We start from the raw sequence: 25,613 nt of genomic DNA, 5'->3' as shown, positions 1-25,613 counted from the left end.
AGGAAGGTGTCTCTGGCTGGAGCATGGGAGACCGCTTCGTTGTCCTTGGGCTGGAGTATGACTTAAGAAGGCACCCCGGGCTGGAGCATAACCTGCGAGACCACCTCATTGACCTCAGGCTGGAACCTGACTTTGGAGACACCTTCCTTAGCAGACATGTTAGTCGGTCTACTAAGCACCGCTGCTGAGATCGTTAGGACGACTTCAGTGGGGTTGGCAACCATATCAGCCACAGAAGTTGGCTTAGCTGGGACCACGAGATTGGCCTCAGGGCAGAGCTGGGCACGGGCCTTGGCTCTCTTTACCCAGTAGAAATGAGTTCAGGCTCAGGCTTGATCATTCTGTGCTTACCTGCTAAATCCATGATATTCCAAAGTGACCTGTCATGTAAGGCATTAAATACACAATATCGGAAAATGGATATAAGTGCAGAGAAATAAAAACAGCAAAAAGATCACAAAAGGGCTGACAAAAACATAAACATACTCCAGGTGTGGGGCGAGTGTTCAGCAATCATCAATAAGAGGGCAAAACTATGAAAAAGAATGAGAAACAGATATAATATAAAAAATAAAACAGGATGATGCATACTTGATGGAGTGTAGATGTTGCTTGGAATGAATCTTCGCAGACACTGTTATTTCTTTGTAAATAAAGTTTATTTAACACACAGAAATTCAGCATCTTCACGAGCCTCCTGGATCAGCTCGGAGCCGCCGTATGGATGAATCTACGACTCCCGATCCATGGCTACACACACGTTAAATAGTTTGCCCGTTCTCTGGGTCCGCCTCTTAATGTTTAACAGATGTATATGAGCCTATTTCGCAATAATGTTTAACACAAAGCGAAGCCTGTCTTTGTCCAGACTAAATGTATCTCAGATGTACCAGAGCTCACTTTCCCAGACCATTCATCTTAACATCTAGTGAACGGGTCAGAGGTCGTCTCCCAGGAGGACATGCATCCTGGATCATATTCTATACTTCGGCTCATACTGATTTAAGGACGACAGCCCGTCTCATTTTCCCAGTCATGGCTCTTAGGATAAACACTATGGGCCTTTCATACATTTGGCTTAAAGGAAAACATCTGGCCAGACAGTTCAGTATAGGAGCAGAGAATTATCTTCAGCTCCTTCATGAATTTCATCAGAAGAGAAATAATCTGAATTAAGGCATTCAGATACTACATATTTAAGATATTTCATATTTAAGATACTATAAGGAAACATGAACAATGAAACTATAAACAAACCGGTTCAGTAATCACAGTGGAACTTAGCGAAATACTAATGAAGTAAACACTGACAAGCAGTATTTGTGTATTTAAGCACAAACTAATCAAAGGTAAATTAAAAACAGCTGAGAACAATGGGACACGTAAGGGTAATGACAAACGACAAGACAAGGGCAAAGACATGAATGAAAACAAAGAACACGGCACAAACAGCAATGCAGAAGTAAATATTAGAGCTAGGTGTTTTTGGTCTGCAGTGGTCACTATCTATATCAAAAGTGGTTCAAGAATGAAACAGTGGTAAAACAGCAACAGAGTCAAAGCTCGCTGATGCACGTGGGGAATGAAGGCTGACCTGCATGGTCCAATACAACAGATGAGCTACTGTAGCTCAAATTGCTAAAGAAGTAAATGCTGTAATGCTTAATGGGTCAGAACTGTTTTGGAGCAAAATAGGGACCAAAATAATATTAGACAGGTGATCATAATTGTAAGCCTGATCGGTGGCCATTAAGTTATGCCTGGTAAATTTTTAATTATAACTAATCATCTTTTAGTGGTAGATTTAATAAACAGCTGAATATTCAATGTATCCATAAATGAGTTTTGGCTCTTACAATTGTTTTTGCCAACAATAATAAAACGTTTACATAAAAATAGCTAAAATATCAAAGAACAAGTTAGAAGTGGCTTTATTAACTATACATTAACTATACCACCACAAAAAAACTATCCTATTGTTGCCTAATATAATTTTGAATAAGGTTCACAGATGACTGTGTTCACAAAATGGCCTAATTTACAAGAAAAAAGAGTTGTACTGTTGCTAATGTAGTGCAATCAACAGATGGGAGGCCACATTTTCTTATTCCTGTAATGTTTCTGGGTTAAAAGCAAACACTTGTGCTTAAATGCACTTGTCTAGATGCTATTTTAAAAAATGTATCTCAGACACCAGTACACAAAACATGTCTGGCAACCACAAAGGCATGAATGTCTCTAGGTTATGTATGTAACCCTATTACCCTGATGGAACGAGACGCTGTGTCGAAACGCTTGCCGGGTGAAGTAAGCTGTGACCCCGAAAGGAGCAGGAAGACCAGAGTACTCATAAGATGATGTGATGATATCAACAATCCACCTGCTCAGAGTCTGCTTATTAGCAACGAGGACTCTCTTGGGCAGACCGTAGCAGGTGAGCAAATCATCTGTCTTCCTCCAATGACTCGTCTTGTGGACATAGGTGTCCAGTGTGTGCACCGGACAAAGCCGGTTAATTTTGTCCTGGTGTGGGGCCTAGAACGCAGGAGGATAGAATGCCTGTAATCTTACGGGTCCTGGGAGGACCAAGGGCACCTTCGGGATGTAACTCGCACGGGGGTACAGGAAGGCACTACCAATACATGGGGTAAAATCCAGGACATAGGGGGCCACAGAAAGGGCCTGCAAGTCCCCTACTCTCTTGATAAAGCAGATGGCAAACTAAAACCATCTGATGGAAAGGTGCCTCCAAGATGCCTCGGCTAAAGGCTCAAAGGAGATAGCCAGGTCCCACCCAGGCACTCTAGGTCATACCGGGGGCCTCAGCCTCCGGGTGCCATGAAGAAAACGCGTTACCATAGGGTTTCTGCCCAGAGATTGCCTGGCTAAGGGGGCATGATAAGCCAAAATGGCAGACGCATAGACGTTCAGGGTGGACGGAGTCAACTTCTTGACGAACTGTCACTGGAGGAAATCCAGCACTGAGCAAACCGGACAGTGGACTGGACCCAGCTGGTGATGCTCACGCTACGAGCAGAACAGACGGCACCTGGCGGCATACGACCTCCAAGTGGAGGCAACTCTGGTGTGGAGAATGCTCTCTACCACCTCGGTGGAGAGACTATCAGGGGCCACAAGCCTGGCGGGGTGAAATATGGCACCCCCCTAGCTGGGAAAGGAGATCCCTCCTCAGAGGATGTTTAGCATGCCAAGTTGAATAACACTGGATGCAGCTGCCATAAGCCCTAGCAGTTTCTGAAACTGCTTGACAGTGACCTTTCTTGATGGCCGTAAGGATGGCCTCAATGTGGGCAGGGGAAAGCTGCGCATGCAAAGTAGTTGAATCCCATATGACACCGAGATAGGTGGTTCTCTGTAATGGAGAAAACACACTCTTCCCGGCTTTTAGCCGAAACCCCAAAACCTTCATGTGGGCGAGAACGACATCTCGATGCCGGACCGCCAAATGCTCTGATTGAGCTAAGATCAAACAATCGTCGATGTAGTTGAGGATGCGGATGCTCTGAGACCTGAGGGGAACCAGAACCGCATCCACACATTTTGTGAAGGTACGGGGCGAGAGGGCAAGGCCAAATGGAAGAACCCGATATTGGTAAGCTTTGCCCTAAAAGGTAGGATGGATACATGGATACCTGAAAGTATGCATCCTTTAAATCTACCGTGACAAACCAGTCCTCGGATGTGATTTGAAGCATGACCTGCTTGAGGGTCAGCATCTTGAACCTAAGTCTCATTAAAGAGCGGTTCAGCTGACGTAGAGCTAAGATATAAGGCAACCAGGCACCAGATACAGCGGTGCAGCATGCCCCTTCACAGCCATATCCCCAGAAGGTCCCGTGTCAGGACCTTTTCGCCTGTTGTCACCTCACGAGTTTTGGACGGCGAGCGCCGCACAGAAAACCTCATAGGGGAGAGCGAGTCGCGATGCTGCAGTGGTCTCTTTAGTGGCTCTGGGAACCAGATCTGCTGAATGGCGAAGCTTATTAAAATAACTGCCCAGGGCACCTCCCACATCCAACTCATGCAGCAGGTCAGCTTGATATGCCTGCAACACCGCCATGGTGTGCAGGGACACAGTGGCTTGACCTGCCGAAGCATAGGCTTTACCAACGAGCGCCAATGTATTGCGTATGGGCTTCGTGGGTAGTGGAGCCAGCATTGCCTCATACCCGTGTTCTTTCCACCCTATAATGTGGGAATACACAGCGGAACTAGGGGTGAAGGGGCGGGCTAAAAATCTATTATCATAATCTATTACCTGGACACCATCTTAGAAGAAAGCACTTTCAGCTCATGAGCTTGGCAACAACCTCCGTAAGCTACTCAACCTTGGTATCGTTGAGCCCCGAACTCCCTTTGAGAACCGACTTATCATGCTTCGCTCCTAAGCAAGCGACAAACAAGCTGTGCATACCCCCCCTATAATATAGGGAATGTGTGCTTCACTTTTTTGATTGCTTGCTGTTTTATACTTTCTAATCGTAATGTCACCCCGCCGGTGATGGGCAGCGTCAAATCTTTGACTGATTACACACATTATTTTGGAGCGTGAATACTCGGCGTGTTCCCAAAGCGTTTCGACGCAGCTCGAGTTACTACATACATCTTGGATTTCATTGGGCCACACAAAAGATCCTTAGATAATTCCATTGCCAGATTCCTTATTCCCAATTTAATTTCGGAAAAGGACCTGCTATATTCAGGTAGTTAAGTAAAATTGAATGTCATGAATAGCATACAGTGAAATGAAGAGGGAAAATTGACAGAAAATGAAAAAAGAAGAAAATGTGAAAATGTTGTGTCTGCCCAAAAAGAGATTTGTCATGTATAATAACACTAAAAGTCTAAAAATCTTATTTATATTTAGCAGGGCTATGTTTTCCTGTGCTTTGTTTTTGAGGCCCATGCAAAGTCTTTTTCAATGTAAATACCCCACATCTCTATTTCTTCTTCCTTGTGTTTTATTGCTTACTGCTTATTTGGGAAAAAGAAAAAGATCTTTGCAGTGTCATTTAATGTAATTTAATGCACACAGAGCAAAAAAATATATAGAATTTTCAATATTAGCCTCAGAATATAGAAATAGTTTACACTCCATAGTGATAACTTACATAACAGCTTCAGCACCTGTATTCCCAACAATGCTCTACAATAATAAATAATTCTATAAATAAACCAATACATTTCATCAAGTGAACAAATCATTACAACATTAAATACAGCATACATAAAGCATTTAGGTTTACAGTGTCTTTCATAATACTGAAAAGAAACCATTCTACCATTTTGTAATTTTTTTTGGCTTCTTTAAAAAGTCATTTGACATTCAGTGGTCAGTGATGTAAACTGATGGAAAAGCTCACTCCTTGTTTCTGACTCACCATACCACGAGGTAGCGAACCAAGATGCTGGGTACACTTAAAACATTCAAGAATATCAGAGGTATGGTTGACAGATGACTGCAAGAATACTAAGACTCATGCTAATACTTCATTGTATGCACCGATAAATATAACACTGAATGCACTATATTTTTTACTTTCTTTACAAATTGCGCTAGAGCATAAAACTGCCATGAAACAATGCAATACTTATATTTTTCTCTTTTCGTTACAAGACAAACAGGAAAAAAAATGCATTTTAAATAAGCATTTGTCTTTAACAGTTAAGTCTCTGTTTTTTAATGTTTAAATGGAATGTGGTTAACTGGAAGGTAATATGTTAAAAATAATGTGATTCATGCTCCATCCAGGTCACACAAGCTTTAAATTTAACAGAGTTTATAATCTATTTAAGGCAATGTAGTCCCATTGAAATGAATACCAAATGCTGTAAATACTCTAAAATCTCTCTTTAGTGTCACCACCAAATAAAAGGAATGTTTAAAAAAAAAAAATTCAGCTAAAAGATGACATTAATACCAAATCTGCACAAGACAAAAAGTGAGCCCCTTTGTCCCTAAGAGTAGATGTGTCACTGATTTTGACCCCACCCTCAGTCCTTGTTCCTCCGATTCCTCCACCCCTAGACAGTGCTAGAGAACGGTGATCTGAGTGAGCTCTGAATTAGAGTGTCCTGTCCCTGGATTTGGTGGCTGTTCCGGGCTGACCAGGGGCAGCTCCACGCCTAGTCATGCAGCATTACTGTTAGCCTCTGTAGTTTTGCAGTTGTAGGCAACATCTCGTGCCACGCTGTGCATGCGGCCCGACTGCTGCTGTGCATCCAGGCTGAAAGGTGACGGTGGTTGGCAGAACTCACGGAAGCAGCGCTTAAAGTTCTCATCCAGGAAAGCATAGAGTACTGGGTTTAGGCTGCTGTTGACATAACCAAGTGCAATGCAGAAGTGCATGAGCACCACAGTATGCACACTGCCCAGATTTACACCCAGTGACTGTGCAAGCGCCATGATCTGGATGGGCGTCCAACACACAACAAATGCTGCAACCACCACCAGCACCATGCGTGTGATGCGACGCAGGTTGCGATCCTTCTCCTTGGAACCAGACAAAATACGCACATTACGCAGGCGCTTCACCATCAGGCTATAACACACACTAATAATGGCCACTGGGATCAGGAAGGAGAGCAGAAACACACACGTGCCGAACACTGGATCCCAATAGCTGCGAGGGTCTGGCAGAACCAAGATGCACTCAATGCCTGTAAGCATATAACAGGATATTTAATTAAGTGTTTCAGGATATGATTAGCTTACATTCATGTAATACTAAATTAAAATAATTATTGAGCAAGAACATTCAATACTGACTCAATTTTGCAACACTGAATATCTGTCCATATATGTCTTTAACTTTTTCATAGTACTGGATTCCTGGATTCTTTAGAGGGCTGTCTGGGATTGTTTTTACACACATCTTCATCTTCTTACTTTACCCTTCTGCTCATAGCCAAACCAACATCATCTTTGTTTATTGATTATTTTTCCAAATGCATATTAAAACTTTTGATTACAGAATTCAGAAAAAAAAGAAAGATTTAGTGGGCCTTAAATGGTGTATGGATTGGAGAGAGCTCACACTGAGTACTTAATTTGATCACTAAATAACCACACAATGAAAAAAATGGGCTGTATTTCTGAAGTAAAGTACAAATTATATCTGATTTAGCAATCAATTGTGTAGGCATGGTCAGCTAATGCAATATAAAACCATCTTTGTGTATAACAGTTTCAGGGTATTGTGTTGCAGCATATGTTATATAAAATTAAAAGGCAAAAAAAAAAAAAAAAAAGTTTCTGCAACAGTTAGACCCCCTGGAAAATCAAAAATCACTATAAGATTTGAAAGATCAGCGTGAGTGGTCAAATGCAATAAACTACATATGAATGGAAATTAAGAATGAAATGCCAGCATAGTATGAGGTGTGGAGCAATCACAAGCCACCTCATCAGCTTTAGTGGACCTTGTCACAATTCTCTGGGATTTTACTTGTGAGCTAAACATCATTCAAAACCAAAAGCATCATCATAATATTTACATGGAATCACTATCATCCTGGATAATACCCCTCTTATCAGAATAGAAATTTAGGTGTGGAGGCAGGGGTGTGGTTGAGCACCAATTTGTGAATGTATAAAGGCAGAAAAGGTGTGTGGCATTCCACACATTTTTTCTGTTCCAGTGAGATACAACAAGGATAAAGTAGGGAGAAACAAAACTAGTGCAAGAGAGGTAGTTGAGCATATGTGTGTCTTAGTAAACATGAGGAAAGTGAAAAAAGGTTGTCACAAGACTCCCTCCAGTGTCCTCATTTGTGGTTCACAAATAAATTGTCACAGTAGGATAAAGCAGTCAGAATAGCATTGCTTTGATTTGCAGACTTTTTCATCTAATGTGAGCAAACCATGCTATAAATGCTACCCACATCACCACAGAATTTCCATTTTTTTCTTTCATTTATCACCTGTTTGTACATGTCCTCTTTCTTTTAAATACCTATGCGCCAAGAGGTGTAAAGTAGTAATCATGTCTTTGACATTTTGTTGCCCTACTGTTAAGTAAACTGCAAACAGTCTTGTAAGTCAAGTTTGTGCTATACCACTCTATTAATACCATTAAAAAATTTTAACTTGTGAGGAAAATGCATTTTGTTTTCAGAATTTCACTGTTGCATAAATTCTATAAAATCACATAAATAAATATATATGCAAACCATCATAAACTAAGGCAACTTCTGAATTTTATGAAATAAGAGTAGGCAAAAGCTGAAGATATAATTTTAATACTTTTGTGAGAGGAAAATTATGATTTTAAAAAATTAGGGTTAAAAATTCTAGTAATAATTCTTGGAAAAAGAAAAATCAATCTATCAGAAATTCAGATTTGCATCAAACACTTCAGAGCATGCTTTTAAGGTGCTTATAAAAAGCAAACAAGAAATGGAGAGAAAGTATGCCTTCCCTTCTACCCAGAAAGCCCAGGCAGTTTTGTTCACTTGGGATCCTGGCCACAGATTCACATTTACAATCTCAAGACAATAAGACAAACACTTTTCTGTTAAACTACTATGGAGTTATTTACCAATATTTTTGATCTAAAAATACCCACCAAATTTTCATGCTATATAATTTGCAAGCATGATAGATTTCTTATTTTCCCCAAAGCATTAAAAGCATTTCAGGTTCTGCTGATGTGGGTTTCATTCTATTTGTCTGATTTATTCTTTTGCAAGAAATACAGGGCTCAGAGAAGTCCAGAAAGGAATGAGTAGTTTTGATCTTGAAATACTTTCCCACCACTGAACACGTTGTGTTATTCTTTGCACAACTGTTTGTCATTCATCTGTAATTAGCACTTGTGTATATACCGTATGCACAGTATGCCCTCTTTGACATTTGTTTTATTATCTTCCTTAGTTGTTGTCACATGCTTATCCGTTCATGCTCATGTTTTTGTCTGAGTATTTCATGTTTTTAGTTGGTTGGTTTTTTGCTTGTGTTTGGTACAATTGTTTGCACTATTTTTCAGCAAATTTTACTGCATTTGCATCAACCTCAATTTTCTAATTATTAAATGACAATTCATAAAAAAAAGAAAAAAGAAAAAAAAAAGAAATTATTGACAAGTCATTAATGACTACTTATGCTGGTGAACACAGTATTGATCTATTTTTATTTGTCAGAAAACACTGTTGTAGAAAAAATTCTATATTTAGCAATAATTAATGAAGAGAAAATCTGCTGGAAAATGAATTTTACTAGCACTTTCTTTAGGATTTGTTGTCACAAGTATAGTTAATTGGTTTTCACATGCCTTGTAATCTATTTGGGCTGTTACTACATAAACTATAATTGCTTAAACATGACATTTTGAAATTGATGTGCTTATGCACTAATTAACACCACTATATACTTTTTTTTTTGTTGCAATACTGAATCTTTGCTTTACTTTTTTCTTTACAAAAACATGATTTTAATGAAGACAACAGAACACTTTGATTGTTAAAATACTTTGAGTAAGACAGTCAGCCAAATGCTGTAAATATATATATATATATATATATATATATATATATATATATATATATATATATATATATATATATATATATATATATATATACACACACACACACACACAGTGTGGAAAATAAGTATTTGAACACCCTGCTATTTTGCAAGTTTTTCACCAGGTTTGCACACACTGCAGGAGGGATTTTGGCCCACTCCTCCACACAGATCTTCTCTAGATTAGTCAGGTTTCTGGCCTGTCGCTGAGAAACACAGCGTTTGAGCTCCCTCCAAAGATTCTCTATTGGGTTTGGGTCTGGAGACTGGCTAGGCCATGCCAGAACCTTGATATTCTTCTTACAGAGCCACTCCTTGGTTATCCTGGCTGTGTGCTTCGGGTCATTGTCATGTTGGAAGACCCAGCACCGACCCATCTTCAATGCTCTGACTGAGGGAAGGAGGTTGTTTCCCAAAATCTCGCAATACATGGCCCCGGTCATCCTCTCCTTAATACAGTGCAGTCGCCCTGTCCCATGTGCAAAAAAACACCCCCAAAGCATGATGCTGCCACCCCCATGCTTCACAGTAGGGATGGTGTTCTTGGGATGGTACTCATCATTCTTCTTCCTCCAAACACGTTTAGTGGAATTATGACCCAAAAGTTCTATTTTGGTCTCATCTGACCACATGACTTTCTCCCATGACTCCTATGGATCATCCAAATGGTCATTGGCAAACTTAAGATGTGCCTGGACATGTGCTGGTTTAAGCAGGGGAACCTTCCGTGCCATGCATGATTTCAAACCATGACGTCTTAGTGTATCACCAACAGTAACCTTGGAAACGGTGATCCCAGCTCTTTTCAAGTCATTGACCAGCTCCTCCCGTGTAGTTCTGGACTGATTTCTCACCTTCCTTAGGACCATTGAGACCCCACAAGGTGAGATCTTGCATGGAACCCCAGTCCGAGGGAGATTGACAGTCATGTTTAGCTTCTTCCATTTTCTAATGATTGCTCCAACAGTGGACCTTTTTTCACCAAGCTGCTTGGCAATTTCCCCGTAGCCCTTTCCAGCCTTGTAGAGGTGTACAATTTTGTCTCTAGTGTCTTTGGACAGCTCTTTGGTCTTGGCCATGATAGTAGTTGAATTCTTACTGATTGTATGGGGTGGACAGGTGTCTTTATGCAGCTAACGACCTCAAACAGGTGCATCTAATTTAGGATAATAAATGTAGTGGAGGCGGACATTTTAAAGGCAGACTAACAAGTCTTTGAGGGTCAGAATTCTAGCTGATAGACAGGTGTTCAAATACTCATATATTGTGATTTCTTGTTTTTTTTATTTTTTGGTTATGTCTCTCACAGTGGACATGCACCTACGATGACAATTTCAGACCCCTCCATGATTTCTAAGGGGAGAACTTGCAAAATAGCAGGGTGTTCAAATACTTATTTTCCTGTATATATTACGGTGGCCGGCGGTCAGGGCCAACAAAGCCTTCGCTGCTGGCCTAAACAATATCAGACGCACTGACCTACATTTACACCCTAAATTCTAATATTTGTTCCATGAAATTGTATCAATTTATTCCCAACAGTTTATTCTCTTCATTTTGTATTGTTTCTCTTGGCTGCACTGCTTCCAGTACGTGTATGTTGATGTTAGATTTTTTTTTTTTTGTCCAATCAGATTTTAGCCTTTATGTGCTGCCATGTCGATCTAATCTGCCCAGGGCCTGCAAAGTCTGTCCTGCTGGCCCTTTTACCATTGAGAATATTACCAATAGGTCTGTTTCTTTAACCAATCAGATTTCATATTCACCTCACAGGGCCAGCTATTTGGCCCAGAATAGCGTCAGCATTTTTTCATCCTCTGATTGATTGGTCAGAGGGAAACTGTTACAGCCATGTTCGACTGGCAAAAACCATCCATAGCGCTCTTCATACATAATTACATCTGAGTTAGACTTTTTTTTACACCTACGGAGTTAGAGTAATTGATTTGGTCTCAGACATACTTAAAAATATATTTTCAAGAAAAGCTAGACATCGTGAGGAGAGGTCGGCCAACCCCGAAGCTAGCTAGCTTGTCTTAGTCCGGGAAAGGGTTTGTTCTCCACTTCCAGTCCAGTAAATACGAGCCGTACCACTTGCTTACAGCCTCTGAGTAGCGGTGCAAATTATGAGTATGCATCTCTGGTGAGTCGGTTGTATTTTATTTACATTTTTAATGTTTTTGTCATGTTATTAGACAAATATTGATTCTGAACTCTCCAGATGATGTACGTGGCACAGTTGTGGTGGTAGTGTAGAGGTTTGGAGTTGTCTTAACTGGGTTTCTTGCTTTAGTAAAATAGTATTCACCCTCCATATGCGAAATGCGACATGATAGTGGTGGTATTAAGTCGGGTAAGTCCCCACTGAAGGCCCAGGTACCAAATGCACGGCCCACAACTGATACATTATATAAACATACACACATATACAAACACTTACCATGGTCATCCTCAACATCTCCAAGCACCATGGCCGGCACGCCAATGGCAGAGGCCAGTAGCCACACGCATATGTTGACCACCTTGGCTTTGTGGGGCGTCCTCATATCCAGAGCTTTGACAGGATGACACACAGCCACATAGCGGTCCATGCTCATCACAGTAAGGGTGAAGACACTAGTAAACATGTTGTAGTAGTCTATGGAAACCACTGCCTTGCACAATGTGTTGCCAAAGGGCCAGAAACCTAGGAACACATCTGTGCCCTGGAAAGGTAGAGTGGCCAGAACCAGTGCGTCAGCCAAAGCCAGGTTAAAGATGTAGATATTGGTGGCTGTCTTCATCTTGGTGTACCTGATAGCAAAATAGAAAGATTAAGATTGAAAGTGTGATCAAGAAATATACAGGTTCAATTCAAAATATTTTAGAAAATATTATGAGAATCCATGTTAACTTGGATTATTACTTTTTCTAGCATATTGGGCCTTAATTATTATTCTTTTAGTTAAGGTGTATGTGGAAATGTTTGTGTAATTTAAAGCAACATTTAGGAAAGTGTTAGAATGCAAAAATATGCTGACCACCCATGAAATGCAAGTGTTAAACTGACACAGGTGACAGAATATAGTGACACCCACAAAACATAACCCCAGTAAGCACACAATAGGAAATGTAAAATGCTGCTGTACAGTAAAGGAAAGGAAAAATTTGACAAAAAAACTAATATTTGTACTATGGCAATAAAAATTCTTATTATAATAGCAATAATAAAGTAAAAAAAAAAATCTAGAGATAAAAGTGAGTGACAAGACAACTACAGTTTACACAGATTCACACCTAGCACTTCACACAGGGAAACTGCAATTTTAAGTGTCTAAACCAACATACTGGAAGTATTGCACAGTTCAAAACATGCCACAGCAAATAAAACTGATATATGTTAGCTTTTATTCCTAGAAAAGCATCCTCTGAATGCTTGTACTCATTTGTATGATAGGGTTCCTTCGTTTACTATTACAAAATATATTATTCGCTTTAATTGAAAGGTTTGCGTTGGCCTACTTTGTTTATGTTCCATATTCTTTAATTAATGTTGATAATATAGGACAACTGTGTTTACAGCTTAAAGTGCATTTCTCTACATTCCTCTGGATACATATGCCTGGTAAATTATGTGAATTAAAACCATTACACCAGACGGTAAACATTAAAACCTCTGGCAAGAGACATAAATAAAATCAGTATTCTCATTGCAATCGTACCTGTCAAGAGCTAGGATTGATTAGACAACAAGTTATAAGCATAGCTAGTGTTTTAGTTTGACATACTGTACATTATATGGACTGTATAATATATTTACTAATATATTTACTTTTATAATATATATATATATATATAATACTATATGTATTGGAAAACCTGACCATTATACCGACAGGGACTGTAATGATATTGCATTCTAAATACATAGACTAATCATATAGTCTTTAATATGGAGTTGGACACTTTGCAGCTATAACAGCTTCCACTTTTCTGGAAAGCTTTTCCACAACATTTATTTTTTTTTAATGTGTCTATAAATGTGTTAGCTGAACAATGCTTTACTTGTTGTTTCTTCCTAAAACAACTTAAGTTACCATCAAGACCCATTGTGTCCCTTTATTACCAAAAAGGTCAGGCCTTAAAAAAAAACAGACTGACTGAAACACACAAAGAAACACAAAAAAAATTACAATACAATAAATGATTTGTTTTAATATATTATACAGGGTTATTAAAAAAAAAAATGAACCAAAATCATGACGCATTGCTTCAGTTCTCTAAGTATTGTCATGGAATGAGTCAGTGACCATTTGAAAGAGAAGTTATCTAAGTTGATTGAGAGTATAATACTTGTGACTTGGCTGGAGTTTTGTATTACTTTTCCTTAATAAAATATTGCATAATGAAATCGGTTCATTCTTTTTTAACAACCCTGTATATGATTTTTTTTATTGTTTTTTTATTGTAAATATGAATGTTTATACCCTACAAATATGAATACGGAATCACTGGGACTTGGCACAAAAGCTTACTTCTGGCAGCAAAACAAGCAAAAAATTTATTCCATTCCAATGAGACAGAAAATGTAAATTCTTTCATTAATTGCTTAAGTTTCAAATGGTTTTCAGAAATGAATGTCATATTAACTGGATTATGTGCTTAGTATAATATATCCCTTGGATAATTAGAATGCTTAGCATCATAATTTGCCTTAAGATTTTTCTGAATTCATGGTAAGGATAGCATCATTTAGGAAGGAGTAACTGAAAAAGATTGTAAGGGTCAAGATTTCATTAGAGTCAACAATTAACAAGCTAACTCTATTTCATAAACCAGTTGCCTGGAAAGTCTGCTTTCATTTCCATGTAATTTCCTGGACTGACTCTATTTGGCATCAGTCCTCTTGAATTCTTTGTGTTTGGGGGTGTTTTATGCTGTGGCAGGTGAATGCTGAGGAACCTAATTATTATAATGAGGAGCTTTCATTGATTATATCCTCATACATGTTTTATTGTTTCCATCATTTTTTCTCGCCTTTCTTTTTAGCTCACACTCTTTCTTCTTAGGGAAGTATAGGAGTGTATTACAAAAGACACCATTAGCTATGTATAGGCAACTTTGAAGCTTCTTTATAAAACAATGTGACAGACTAGGAAAAAATGTAGAATGCTAATCTGTTACTGTCTAGAATTCTCCATACTACTGGCTGCTCTATTCTGCAGTATTTACTTATTCAAATTTATAGAACTTCTTATCATATACTGTATAGATACTATATTTTATCAACACAAAAATAATCATATTTCATTAATTAACGCCAATCTATAATGTAATACTGAATTTTTAATTCTCTGGTATGAAATATAATCATTTGAATATTGCACAGTAACATATTTAATCAGATTGATTATTCGTTCATCAAACAATAACAATGTTTGTAAACATGAACCAAATACAGAACCATTACCAGAACACCCCTCTGTCTGTCTATAAAACATTCTCACCATGCATCTTGCGTATCTACAGATACATGAATGTGTGGGCTGGTCTTAGGTCATTAGCTGCAGCTAAAGAGGGAACAAGAGTGGAAAAGCTGGTGAAAGAGGATATGAGATCTGAATGAGCTACTGGGGTTATAATAATGAACCAAGCTGTGCCCAGAGAAACCTAATCTGCAAAATAAACAACAAAAGCACAAGGAATCAATCTAAGTAAAGGTCTTTCAATCCAATTTGTCTGTAAAAAAAAATAAATAAAAAAATTACAAATTCATAAAATTAAAAATATACACTTTATTAGGAACACCTGAAAAACTCATGTAGTTATTTAATCAGCAGATCATGTGACAGCCATAAAATGCAAAATGTCATCTTAATGTTATTCAAACAACAGAAGAAGAAAAAAGTTTTATTTCTGTGACTTTGGTCATTGTATGGTTGTTGGTACAACAGAGTTATAGATTTCAGAAACTGCTGAGAATTTTACACAAAACAAGATCTAGAGATTACACAGAATGCTGTAATATACATAAAATAAATAAATAAAAAAAAAACTGAGTGAGCAACAGCGTGGTGAGAATTTTCTTTTTTTTAGCTGACAGTAAGTATATAACTTATCACTTGTCACAGTCACTTGTTATAAAAATTATAAGCAGAAGTGTATCTTGGTTGCATGCACTAAACTCTGAAGTGTATTGACTACAACAACAGAAGATCACAGGTGGTTCCACCCCTACTTCAAATCTGTCCAGTTTTAATGATTCGATTGCCAAAATAACCTTAGGCCTCAGATTTATTTTACTGGATAAGAGGAATAAAACCCAATGTGTTCTTCTATTATTGTTCCTGTAGGCTGAAATTTTATGCATGCTTTTCTGCTCAGCATTACTGTAAAGAGTGAAATCATTCCTGGCAGATACAAACACTATCATTTCCATCCAACTGCAACCCTCCATTCAATGGTTTCATATGAGATTTAAAACATTGATGAAACAAAATTGATGAAACCATACTCTGCATCAACCTCCCACTGAGACTCTGGCACTGTTCAGTGAAAAAGGAAGTCATTCATATGGTGATAGAAGGTATTTCCCCTGGCTGTCTGAGTAGTTGGATCATTGGATGAATGCAAACAGGAATAAAGACCTATAACTTCATTAAGCACCTGAATTAGTACTTTGTTAAGTAGTTTATTTTTGTTATGTTTTCACTAACCTTTAAAACAGTTTTGTTATATTGATGGTACATTAATGAGTCATTTGGGTAGACATTGGGGTTTGAGAGGTAAATTTGAGAGCAAGGATAAAAATTTCAGCTTTCATTACCTAATACTTAATATCTGGTCACATATCCCTCACTTGCAATAAATTCATAAAGCCTGTAAAATCACAACACAATTTCCAGGCTTTTTCCTCAGTTTTGGTTTTGGGATCGCCTCTTCAGTAGGTGCTCAATTGGTAAACCTCTGGTGTGCATAGAGCCAGGGCTATGCCCTTTGCATCTATAGGGGCTTTTTGAGAGGCAGCGAGACCCCCCATTCGGTTTTCGCTAGAGATCACTGTGTCCTGAAGCACTCATATCAGTGGCAGGGTTAATGAGCCGATCCCCTGAGGGCACAGAGGAGGGCGGGCACCGAAGAGGATGGGCACCGTGCACTGAGGATCTCTTAGCCGAAGCCCTTTTCTTAAAGATGACGGTCCTCAGATTCGTAAGTTCCTTGGGCTTTGGCCTGGAACATCATCCAGGGTTCCCAGTTTCTTGGGGAGCACGAATGGTGACACTGTCTTTAAATTTCACCTGTGCTAGTCTAGGGCTAGGGCACATTGAAATTCTTTCTTAACATATCCCAGCTTGTAAGGAAGCTGAAGTCAGAGATCATACAGCACCCTTAGAGCAGAGAGAGTTGAGGGCCTTGCTCAAGGTCAATAGTGAAAGCTTTGAGCTTGAACCCCAAACTTCCAATCCGTAACCTGGTAATACAGACTCTTAACCATAGAGCTACCACTTCCCCCAAATGACAAGGTATTCCTGTAGAGATTCTACTACAAACAGTTCTCTGGCTGGACAGGCACTGCACCCTGCCTTTAGATTCTTAAAGAAAGAGATATGATTTAGTGAACTGAAACTGAGCTTTAGTGGGTTGAGTTTGGCATTTACCTGTTCAAAAGCACTCTAGGTTTTTGTGATCAGTGAAGCTAACAAATGAATGTGTGTGTCCAGTGAATGATGACACTCCTCCAGCAGTTTCCTGTTAACAAATTTATAATTTTATTCTGCTACTGATAATTTGCTTGAAAAAAAAGACAAATAACTAACTAACATACAAATAACATACTCTGGGTTAAATTAGCCTTGACTCAGCATGGTACTGGCTGTAGTAGCCTGACTCTGTGACTAAGGTAGGAACCACCTCGATGGCCCCTTTCCTAAAGAGGGTGCACACTTCCTGTAAGGCCGAAGTCGCTTTCAACTGCCTAGTAGGCAATACCAGAGCCTTCAGCGATGCAACACCTGGGGAGATATAGCCAGCTAGCGTGTCTTCAACCCTGGGCATCTCCCCATAGCTGCACTTCTTAAACCCAACTGTGTCTGCGTACAGCGAAGTTTGCGGGAAAAGGCTCGGGCCGCATATGGGGTCTTCCAGGACCTGGACACCTGGAAAAAAACGGTAGACCCTGGCGCGGAGGCTGTGAAGCGGGACGCAAGAAACGCTCATCCAATTTGCTGGGAACTCAGCTTGCTGCTTCTCACCCGGCCAAGCTAACTCTAGCTTGGACATGGCTCGTGTCATTACCTCCCAGAGCTCCTTGAACAGCACAGGCTGTGAGGAGTCCGTGACCTCGCTATCGTCCAAAATTTCTCCCTCCTTGAAGGAAGAAACCCGGAGCTCTGCATCACACGCGTCGGGAGAAGAAAATGCTGGAGCGAGTGCTTTCCTCGAGGAAAGGACTTATCCGTCTCCGTGCCTTCTGCTAGCTTGGCCTGCGAGCCCCACGACCTTCGGCGCCGCTTTCCCTCGGCAAAAGCAGGACCTGAGCCGCAGGGATGATCACTCTCCTCGAAGAGTGCTCTCCGGGAGTGGAGAGCGCGTATAGCCATTTTGAGAGCCGTTTGAGCATCGGATTATGTCACGACCTGCCTATTGGCCGGATTTCACACGTGATTCAGAGCGTGGACAACGTGAGGCGTTCACAAAGCGTTTCAGCGCAGCTCAAGTTCCTGAAAGGGAACTAATATTGTGAATTTCAACACCCAACGACTATTTACTCTCTTTATGCTTTTGGAAGAGGTATACTTATTTGACATTAAAGGGGGGTATTTATTTATTTATTTTTCTTAACTGTTGTTTGTTTTTTGTTTACACAGTTTTTTGAGGATCACAGGATTTTTATTTGTGCGCAAATAAATAAAAACATAAAACTAAAAGGAGTGTAAACTTTGCCCCATGATGGTAACAGAAGCACAAATATACATGTACATCATATTCTAAATAAATATTCAACAAAGATTTGTTAATAGAGTCTAATGCATTTTCTATTTTGAAACATTAGTAGGGTGTAACTAACCTTTAACACTGTTTAAATAACATTTTTAGAATTACATCAAAGGGCTTTCTGTGAAATTTGTGACAGTGACAGGTAACATGGTCTAAAGATGCCACTGTTACTAATGTCGTTTGGTATCTGCACATAAACAGCTGTAAACATTGAATACAATGCTTGAATGCCAAACAGTATACTGTATGCATGGACTCACGTTCTCTCACACACACGGGCTAACAGCCATCTATGAGCAAGAACTGAACATTATAGGGCTGTGTTCTAGGTCCAACAAATGGAAAAGGGGAAATTATCCTTGCAGAAATAAATCTGTAACCCCCATAAAATGCCATCTGAGGGTTCATTAGTGCAAATAGTTGTGATATCCTGGTGAGAGCAGCAGCAATATGAGCTCTTGTACATCAGCCATTTATGGATGCAACAGATGCACCATTATTATCTCTGGCAGAAACCTTCATAAATCCACAAACATCATTTCAGACATAAAACCATGAAGCTGTCAATTAAAAAGAAATAAATGCACTACCCTGCATGAGCTAAGTAATTAGCCATGTTTAAGGTTTGCTGAAGCTGTTTCTGTTGCCACTTGCATTTTCCATTTCAGCTGTTTACAGGAGGCATGTTTTGTTTTCACATCTTCTACTTTCTTTGTAGTGCAAGATTTGCCATCTGGCTCTGGCACATGTTGTAACAAACAGTTTTCTGTTGTGTTCATTCATAGAAGTGCAATACACAACAAAACATCAGAATTTGTGTAATTACAGTACATTCTTTATTACCTTTAAGCATAAACAGCATTAAAGTTGGCCTACACAAAAGTAAATATTTGCAAATATTTTGGTTGGTTTAAACAAGTAAACTACAGTAGTAACTATTAGTAAGCATTGACCTGAGTATGCAAACAGAAATAAAATGTTTTATCTGCAGCTGTTTTTTAAAATGAGTGTTAGATTATTCATTCATTCATTCATTCATTCATTCACTCCCGCTTATCCGTAATTCGGGTCACGGGGGCAGCAGTCTAAGCAGGCCCCCGCCTTCGACTGCTGCCCAATCCTCACAGCACCGTCCCTTAGGGTCCCTCCTGCAGGTGGTGAGCCCACGGGAAGGTGGCCCCACGTCACTCCGACGTCACGGACCTTGATATTTCCCTCGTAAGGGACCCCCGGAGCATAGAGGGTTAAGGGCCTTGCTCAAGGGCCCAAGAGTGGCAGCTTGGCGAGTGTTAGATTAATATCATGTTATTGATTAAATTGCAATTATGGCCTTATTAAATATTTTAGGTTAATTCATCAAATAAATAACATTGTAATAAACAGACAAACAATTCTATTTACTGGTTTTAATTAATAACTGACAAAATTGTATTCCTTTAAATGTGGACATACTGTGAAAACAAAGAACCAGCTTAATGATCTCTGGCTCACCCTCCAGTTTCATGCAACGAGTCTTTCCTTACAAAACAGCAATGAAATGTACCTATTAACGCTTGCTAAATAGAAGCATTATTAACTGCTCCTATTGCAAAGCCTGTCCATACTGCTTATGCACCATACTCCATCAATAATCTTATGTAACCACTGGTACTAAGCCTGCCCCACAGTCATTCTACAGACACCACCCCCACCCCTGCCTTCCACTTAATTGGCAGCAGGCAGTTTGATAACCGAGGGATCACCGGATGTGCAGAACAGATCCTCATCTATACAGGAGGCAAGACTGCGATCAAAGCTAGGTCACAATAAGCAACTGCTCCCATAACTCTTGCTACAACAGAAATAGTTTCTTTTGTTTTTCTTTAAGTAGCTAAGTAAAAAAATACACCATTATGTTTTTAATCATCATAACAAGCATACAAAGCCAGGTCCATAATATTTGGATAATGACAAAAAGTATATTTTACAGTATAGTACAGTTGAAATAAAGTGCATTTTTTCACTTTACATATGTGATCCCCTTTTTTTAAGGACCATATGGCTGCTCTTCTTTTCCATGTCACTTGCATTTTGGATCAGCTGCTGTTAATGCTTTATATTAGTATTGTTGTTTATATTATTGGTATTATTATTATTATTATTATTATTATTATTATATCAGCATCATTATTATTACTGTGTTGTGTTTCTAGCAGTACAGTAGTAATAGTACAGAAAATACTATACAATGAGTGACAGTATGCATAAGCTTCTATTGTAAATGCACCATATAAAACATTTAACAAAGACACTTATAGTTGTAATAATGAATGTTTTTTTAATAGTAAACAAAATAAACCAACAAATAATCAAAATCTGAATAAACTATTGTATAACCCATCAATGATTAGCTCAGTTGTTGACTGACTATTGTTTAACTTTATCATAGCCAATATGAACCAAGTTTTTTAATACAATAAATCCCTGACCAAAATAAGTTTCAAGACTACATAAATAACTTGTGCTTTGACAGTTAAATTGGATCATAAAATTTAAGCATCTGTGCCTCTCTATTATGAAAGAAAAAAACTACACAATAGCCGCTTTATCCAGAAAGCTGTGGTGATATTGGATATGCATTATCAGGGATGAGGTATGTATCATGAGTTACATATCACATTCTATATTGATTTCAAAATATTGCTACACACACATAGTATATATATATATATATATATATATAATATATATATATATATATATATATATATATATATATATATATATATACATACACACACCATATATATAGTTTAAAGTATATAAGTTTAAAACCTTAAGACAAGCTGATCACAGTTTTAGTCATAGCTTCTTCTATTAAGACATTCCTATTATATTTATTATATATTTTAACAACTGTTAGGAAACTTCATTCTACATTAGCTTTTGTATTTAAATATATTGCAGTTACTGAAATTAAATAAGTAAATAATGCTATAAATGAGTGAATATATAACTTCATAATAAAATATCTTGAATATCATCATTAGCTTTAGTAACTGTACTAGTCAGGGTAATAGTGGATCCTAAACCTAATCTGGGCACCTGCTACAATAACATACATGTTTAAGTGAAAACCTGTTCCTGTTCAAACCTAGTTCAAGTAAAGAAAATGATTCATTTGTGTGGCTTCAACTTCGTGGTAATTCGGTTTGGGGAAGAACAACATATAGATGAAAAAGTCAGGTATCCAAGTACTTATAGTGTATTTCAATCAATATGCATTAATCAGTTAATTTATTAAGAATTACTGCTTAAGTACAGTAAACCAAATACCTGATCTTTCAGACATATCCTAAATAAGTCACGATTAAAATCAAACAAATCAACCAAAATTTTGTTGATTTGTTGACACTTGTTTCATGCAAGTATCAATAACACCCAAGGTTCACTGAATTGACCAATCATCAAGCCAGCAATGATATTTGCATTTTCAAACACTCCAGTGTAGTGTAATACTCCAATTGGTTTAAAAGTAAAAAATAATAAAAAGTCATCCACATATAATCACTGGGCCTCATTGATAAAACGTTTGAAAATATATGAGTGCAAATTCTAAATATATAGCATGTAAAAAGGACCTTCCCAAGAACTCTCCTTGGGACTAGCAAATACTAGTTAAAAGTATATGTAAATGAATTTCAATTCACAATTACATAATAAGCAAAAAAGAATGTCATAACATAGGTGAGAATGAGAATTTTAAAATGTTGACACAAAAAAAAAACAAGAAAAGGAAAATATTTGGATGCAAATTTAAGTTTTAATGGCTAAAGTTTACTCAAAAATATAACTTTTTTTTCAAGGGTACATGGTGGTGTATCAGGTCCCAAAAGGATTTGCAGCAAAAATATCTATATTTATATAGATATAAATATATATTATATTTATTTAAATATAGATATTTTTTGCTGCAAATCCTTTTGGGACCTGATACACCACCATGTACCCTTAAAAATAATGTTATATTGTTGAGTAAACTTTAGCCATTAAAACTTAAATTAATTAATATATATATATATATATATATATATATATATATATATATATATATATATATATATATATATATATATATATATATATATATATCTTCTTCTTCTTTCGGCTGCTCCCATTAGGTGTCGCCACAGCGGATCATCCGTCTCCATACCACCCTGTCCTCTACATCTGCCTCTTTCACACCAACTACCTGCATGTCTTCCCTCACCACATCCATGAACCTCCTCCTTGGCCTTCCTCTTTTCCTCCTACCTGGTGGCTCCATCTTCAGCATTTTTCTACCAATATAATTTGTGTCCCTTCTCTGCACATGTCCAAACCATCTCAATCTCGCCTCCCTCACCTTGTCACCAAAACATCCTGCATGTGCTTTCCCTCTAATAAACTCATTTCTAATCTTGTCCATCCTCGTCACTCCCAACGAAAACCTTAACATCTTCAGCTCTGCTACCTCCAGCTCCATCTCCTGTCTTTTACTCAATGCCACTGTCTCTAATCCATACAACATTGCAGGTCTCACCACAGTCCTATAAACTTTCCCTTTCATTCTTGCAGATACCCTACTATCACAAATCACTCCTGTCACTCTTCTCCACCCACTCCACCCTGCCTGCACTCTTTTCTTTACTTCTCTAACACACTCTCCATTACTTTGCACTGTTGACCCCAGGTACCTGAACTCCTCCACCTTCTCCACCTCTTCTCCCTGCAACCGCATCACTCCACTGCCCTCCCTCTCATTCACACACATGTACTCTGTCTTACTCCTACTGACTTTTATTCCCCTTCTCTCCAGCGCATATCTCCACCTCTCCAGGCTCTTCTCAACCTGCTCTCTACTCTCACCACAAATCACAATATCATCTGCAAACATCATAGTCCAGGGAGACTCCTGTCTGACCTCGTCCGTCAACCTGTCACCACTGCAAACAGGAAAGGGCTCAGGGCCGATCCTTGATGCAGTCCAACCTTCACCCTGAACCAGTCTGTCGTACCTACTGCACACTTCACTGCCGTAACACTGTCCTCAAACATGTCCTGCACCACCCTCACATACTTCTCTGACACACCTGACTTCCTCATACAATACCACAACTCCTTTCTCGGCACCCTGTCGTACGCTTTCTCTAAATCCACAAATACACAATGCAGCTCCTTCTGTCCTTCTCTATACTTCTCCATCAACATCCTCAAAGCACATAAGGCATCTGTGGTGCTCTTCCTTCGGCATGAAACCATACTGTTGCTCACAGATGGTCACCTCTTCTCTCAGCCTGGCTTCCACTACTCTTTCCCATAACTTCATGGTGTGACTGATCAACTTAATTCCCCTGTAGTTACTGCAGGTCTGCACATCTCCCTTATGTTTAAAGATCGGTACCAGCACACTCCTTCTCCATTCCTCAGGCATCCTCTCCCCTTCCAGAATCCTGTTAAACAATCTGGTTAAAAACTCCACTGCCATCTCTCCTAAACATCTCCACACTTCTACTGGTATGTCATCTGGTCCAACCGACTTTCCATTCTTCATCCTCTTAATCGCTGCTCTCACTTCCTCCTTACTAATCCTATCTACATCCTGCTTCACCAACTCCACATCCTCCAACCTTCTCTCTCTCTGATTTTCCTCATTCATCAGCTGCTCAAAATACTCCCTCCATCTTCTCAACACACTCTCCTCATTAGTCAACACATTTCCCTCTCCATCCTTTATTGCTCTAGCTTGCAGTACATCCTTCCCAGCTCGATCCCTCTGCCTGGCCAATCGGTACAAATCCTTTTCTCCTTCCTTAGTGTCCAACCTCTTATACAGCTCCTCATATGCCTTTTCCTTGGCCTTCGCCACATCCTTTTTTACCTGCTGCCGCATCTCCTTGTACTCCTGCCTACTTTTCTCATCACTCTGTCGATCCCACTTCTGTTTTGCCAACCTCTTTCCCCTAATGCTCTCCGGCACTTCCTCATTCCACCACCACGTCTCCTTGTCTTGCTTTCTATTTCCAGATGTCACACCAAGTACTTTTCTAGCTGCCTCCCTCATCGCTCCTGCAGTAGTTGCCCAATCATCCGGCACCTCTTCACCACCACCAAGCCCCTGTCTGACCTCTTCCCTGAACCTCACACTACACTCTTCCCCCTTCAGTTTTTCACCATCTTATTCTTCTTTCAATCCTTACTTTCCTCCTCTTCTTCTTCGCCTCCAAAACCATCCTACAGACCACCATCCGATGCTGTCTAGCTACACTGTCCCCCGCCAACACCTTACAGTCTCCAATCTCCTTCAGGTTGCATCTCCTACACAGAACATAATCCACCTGTGTGCACCTTCCTCCACTCTTATATGTCACCCTATGATCCTCCTTCTTCTTAAAATACGTGTTCACCACTGCCATTTCCATCCTTTTAGCAAAATCTACCACCATCTGCCCTTCCACATTCCTCTCCTTGAAACCATACCTACCCATCACCTCCTCATCACCTCTGTTCCCTTCACCTACATGCCCATTAAAGTCTGCCCCAATCACCAATCGTTCTTTCCTAGGTACACCATCTACCACTTCATCTAATTCACTCCAGAATCTTTCCTTCTTCTCTATCTCACAGCCAACTTGTGGAGCATAGGCACTGATGACATTTATCATCATCCCTTCAACCTCCACCTTCACGATCATCACCCTATCAGAAACTCTCTTCACCTCCACTACACTCTTACTGTACTCTTCCTTCAGAATCACCCCTACACCATTTCTCTTTCCATCCACACCATATTAGAACAGTTTGAACCCACCTCCAATGTTCCTGGCCTTACTCCCTTTCCACTTGGTCTCCTGAACACACAGCATATCTACCTTTCTCCTCTCCATCATATCAGCTACCTCTCTCCCTTTACCCGTCATAGTACCAACATTTAAAGTACCAACCCGAACCTCTACTCTCCTACACTGCTCCTTTTCCCGCCGTCTCTGTAGACGTCTTCCTCCTCTCCTTCTCCTCCTTTGGCCAACAGTAGCCCAATTTCCACCGGTACCCTGTCGGCTAACGATACCTG

At 39.3% G+C, this 25,613-nt stretch overlaps 1 protein-coding gene across 1 annotated transcript in view; it reads right to left on the bottom strand.

Annotated features, from left to right (window-relative positions):
- Nucleotides 1–5,027: 5,027 nt before the first annotated feature.
- Nucleotides 5,028–25,613, bottom strand: part of oprl1 (opiate receptor-like 1) — a 24,586-nt gene continuing 4,000 nt past the window's right edge. Inside the window, exons 3-4 of the mRNA XM_083570239.1 lie at nucleotides 11,988–12,340; nucleotides 5,028–6,681 (exon numbers count right to left, since the gene is read on the bottom strand). Of these exons, the coding sequence (XP_083426365.1) occupies nucleotides 6,152–6,681; nucleotides 11,988–12,340 (883 nt within the window). The 3' untranslated portion in view covers nucleotides 5,028–6,151. The remainder of the gene's footprint in view (nucleotides 6,682–11,987; nucleotides 12,341–25,613) is intronic.

This window comes from Silurus aristotelis (assembly GCF_946808225.1).
Source record: "Silurus aristotelis genome assembly, chromosome: 19".
In the NCBI taxonomy this organism is placed as follows: domain Eukaryota; kingdom Metazoa; phylum Chordata; class Actinopteri; order Siluriformes; family Siluridae; genus Silurus; species Silurus aristotelis.
This window is presented reverse-complemented; position numbering and strand designations above follow the sequence as displayed.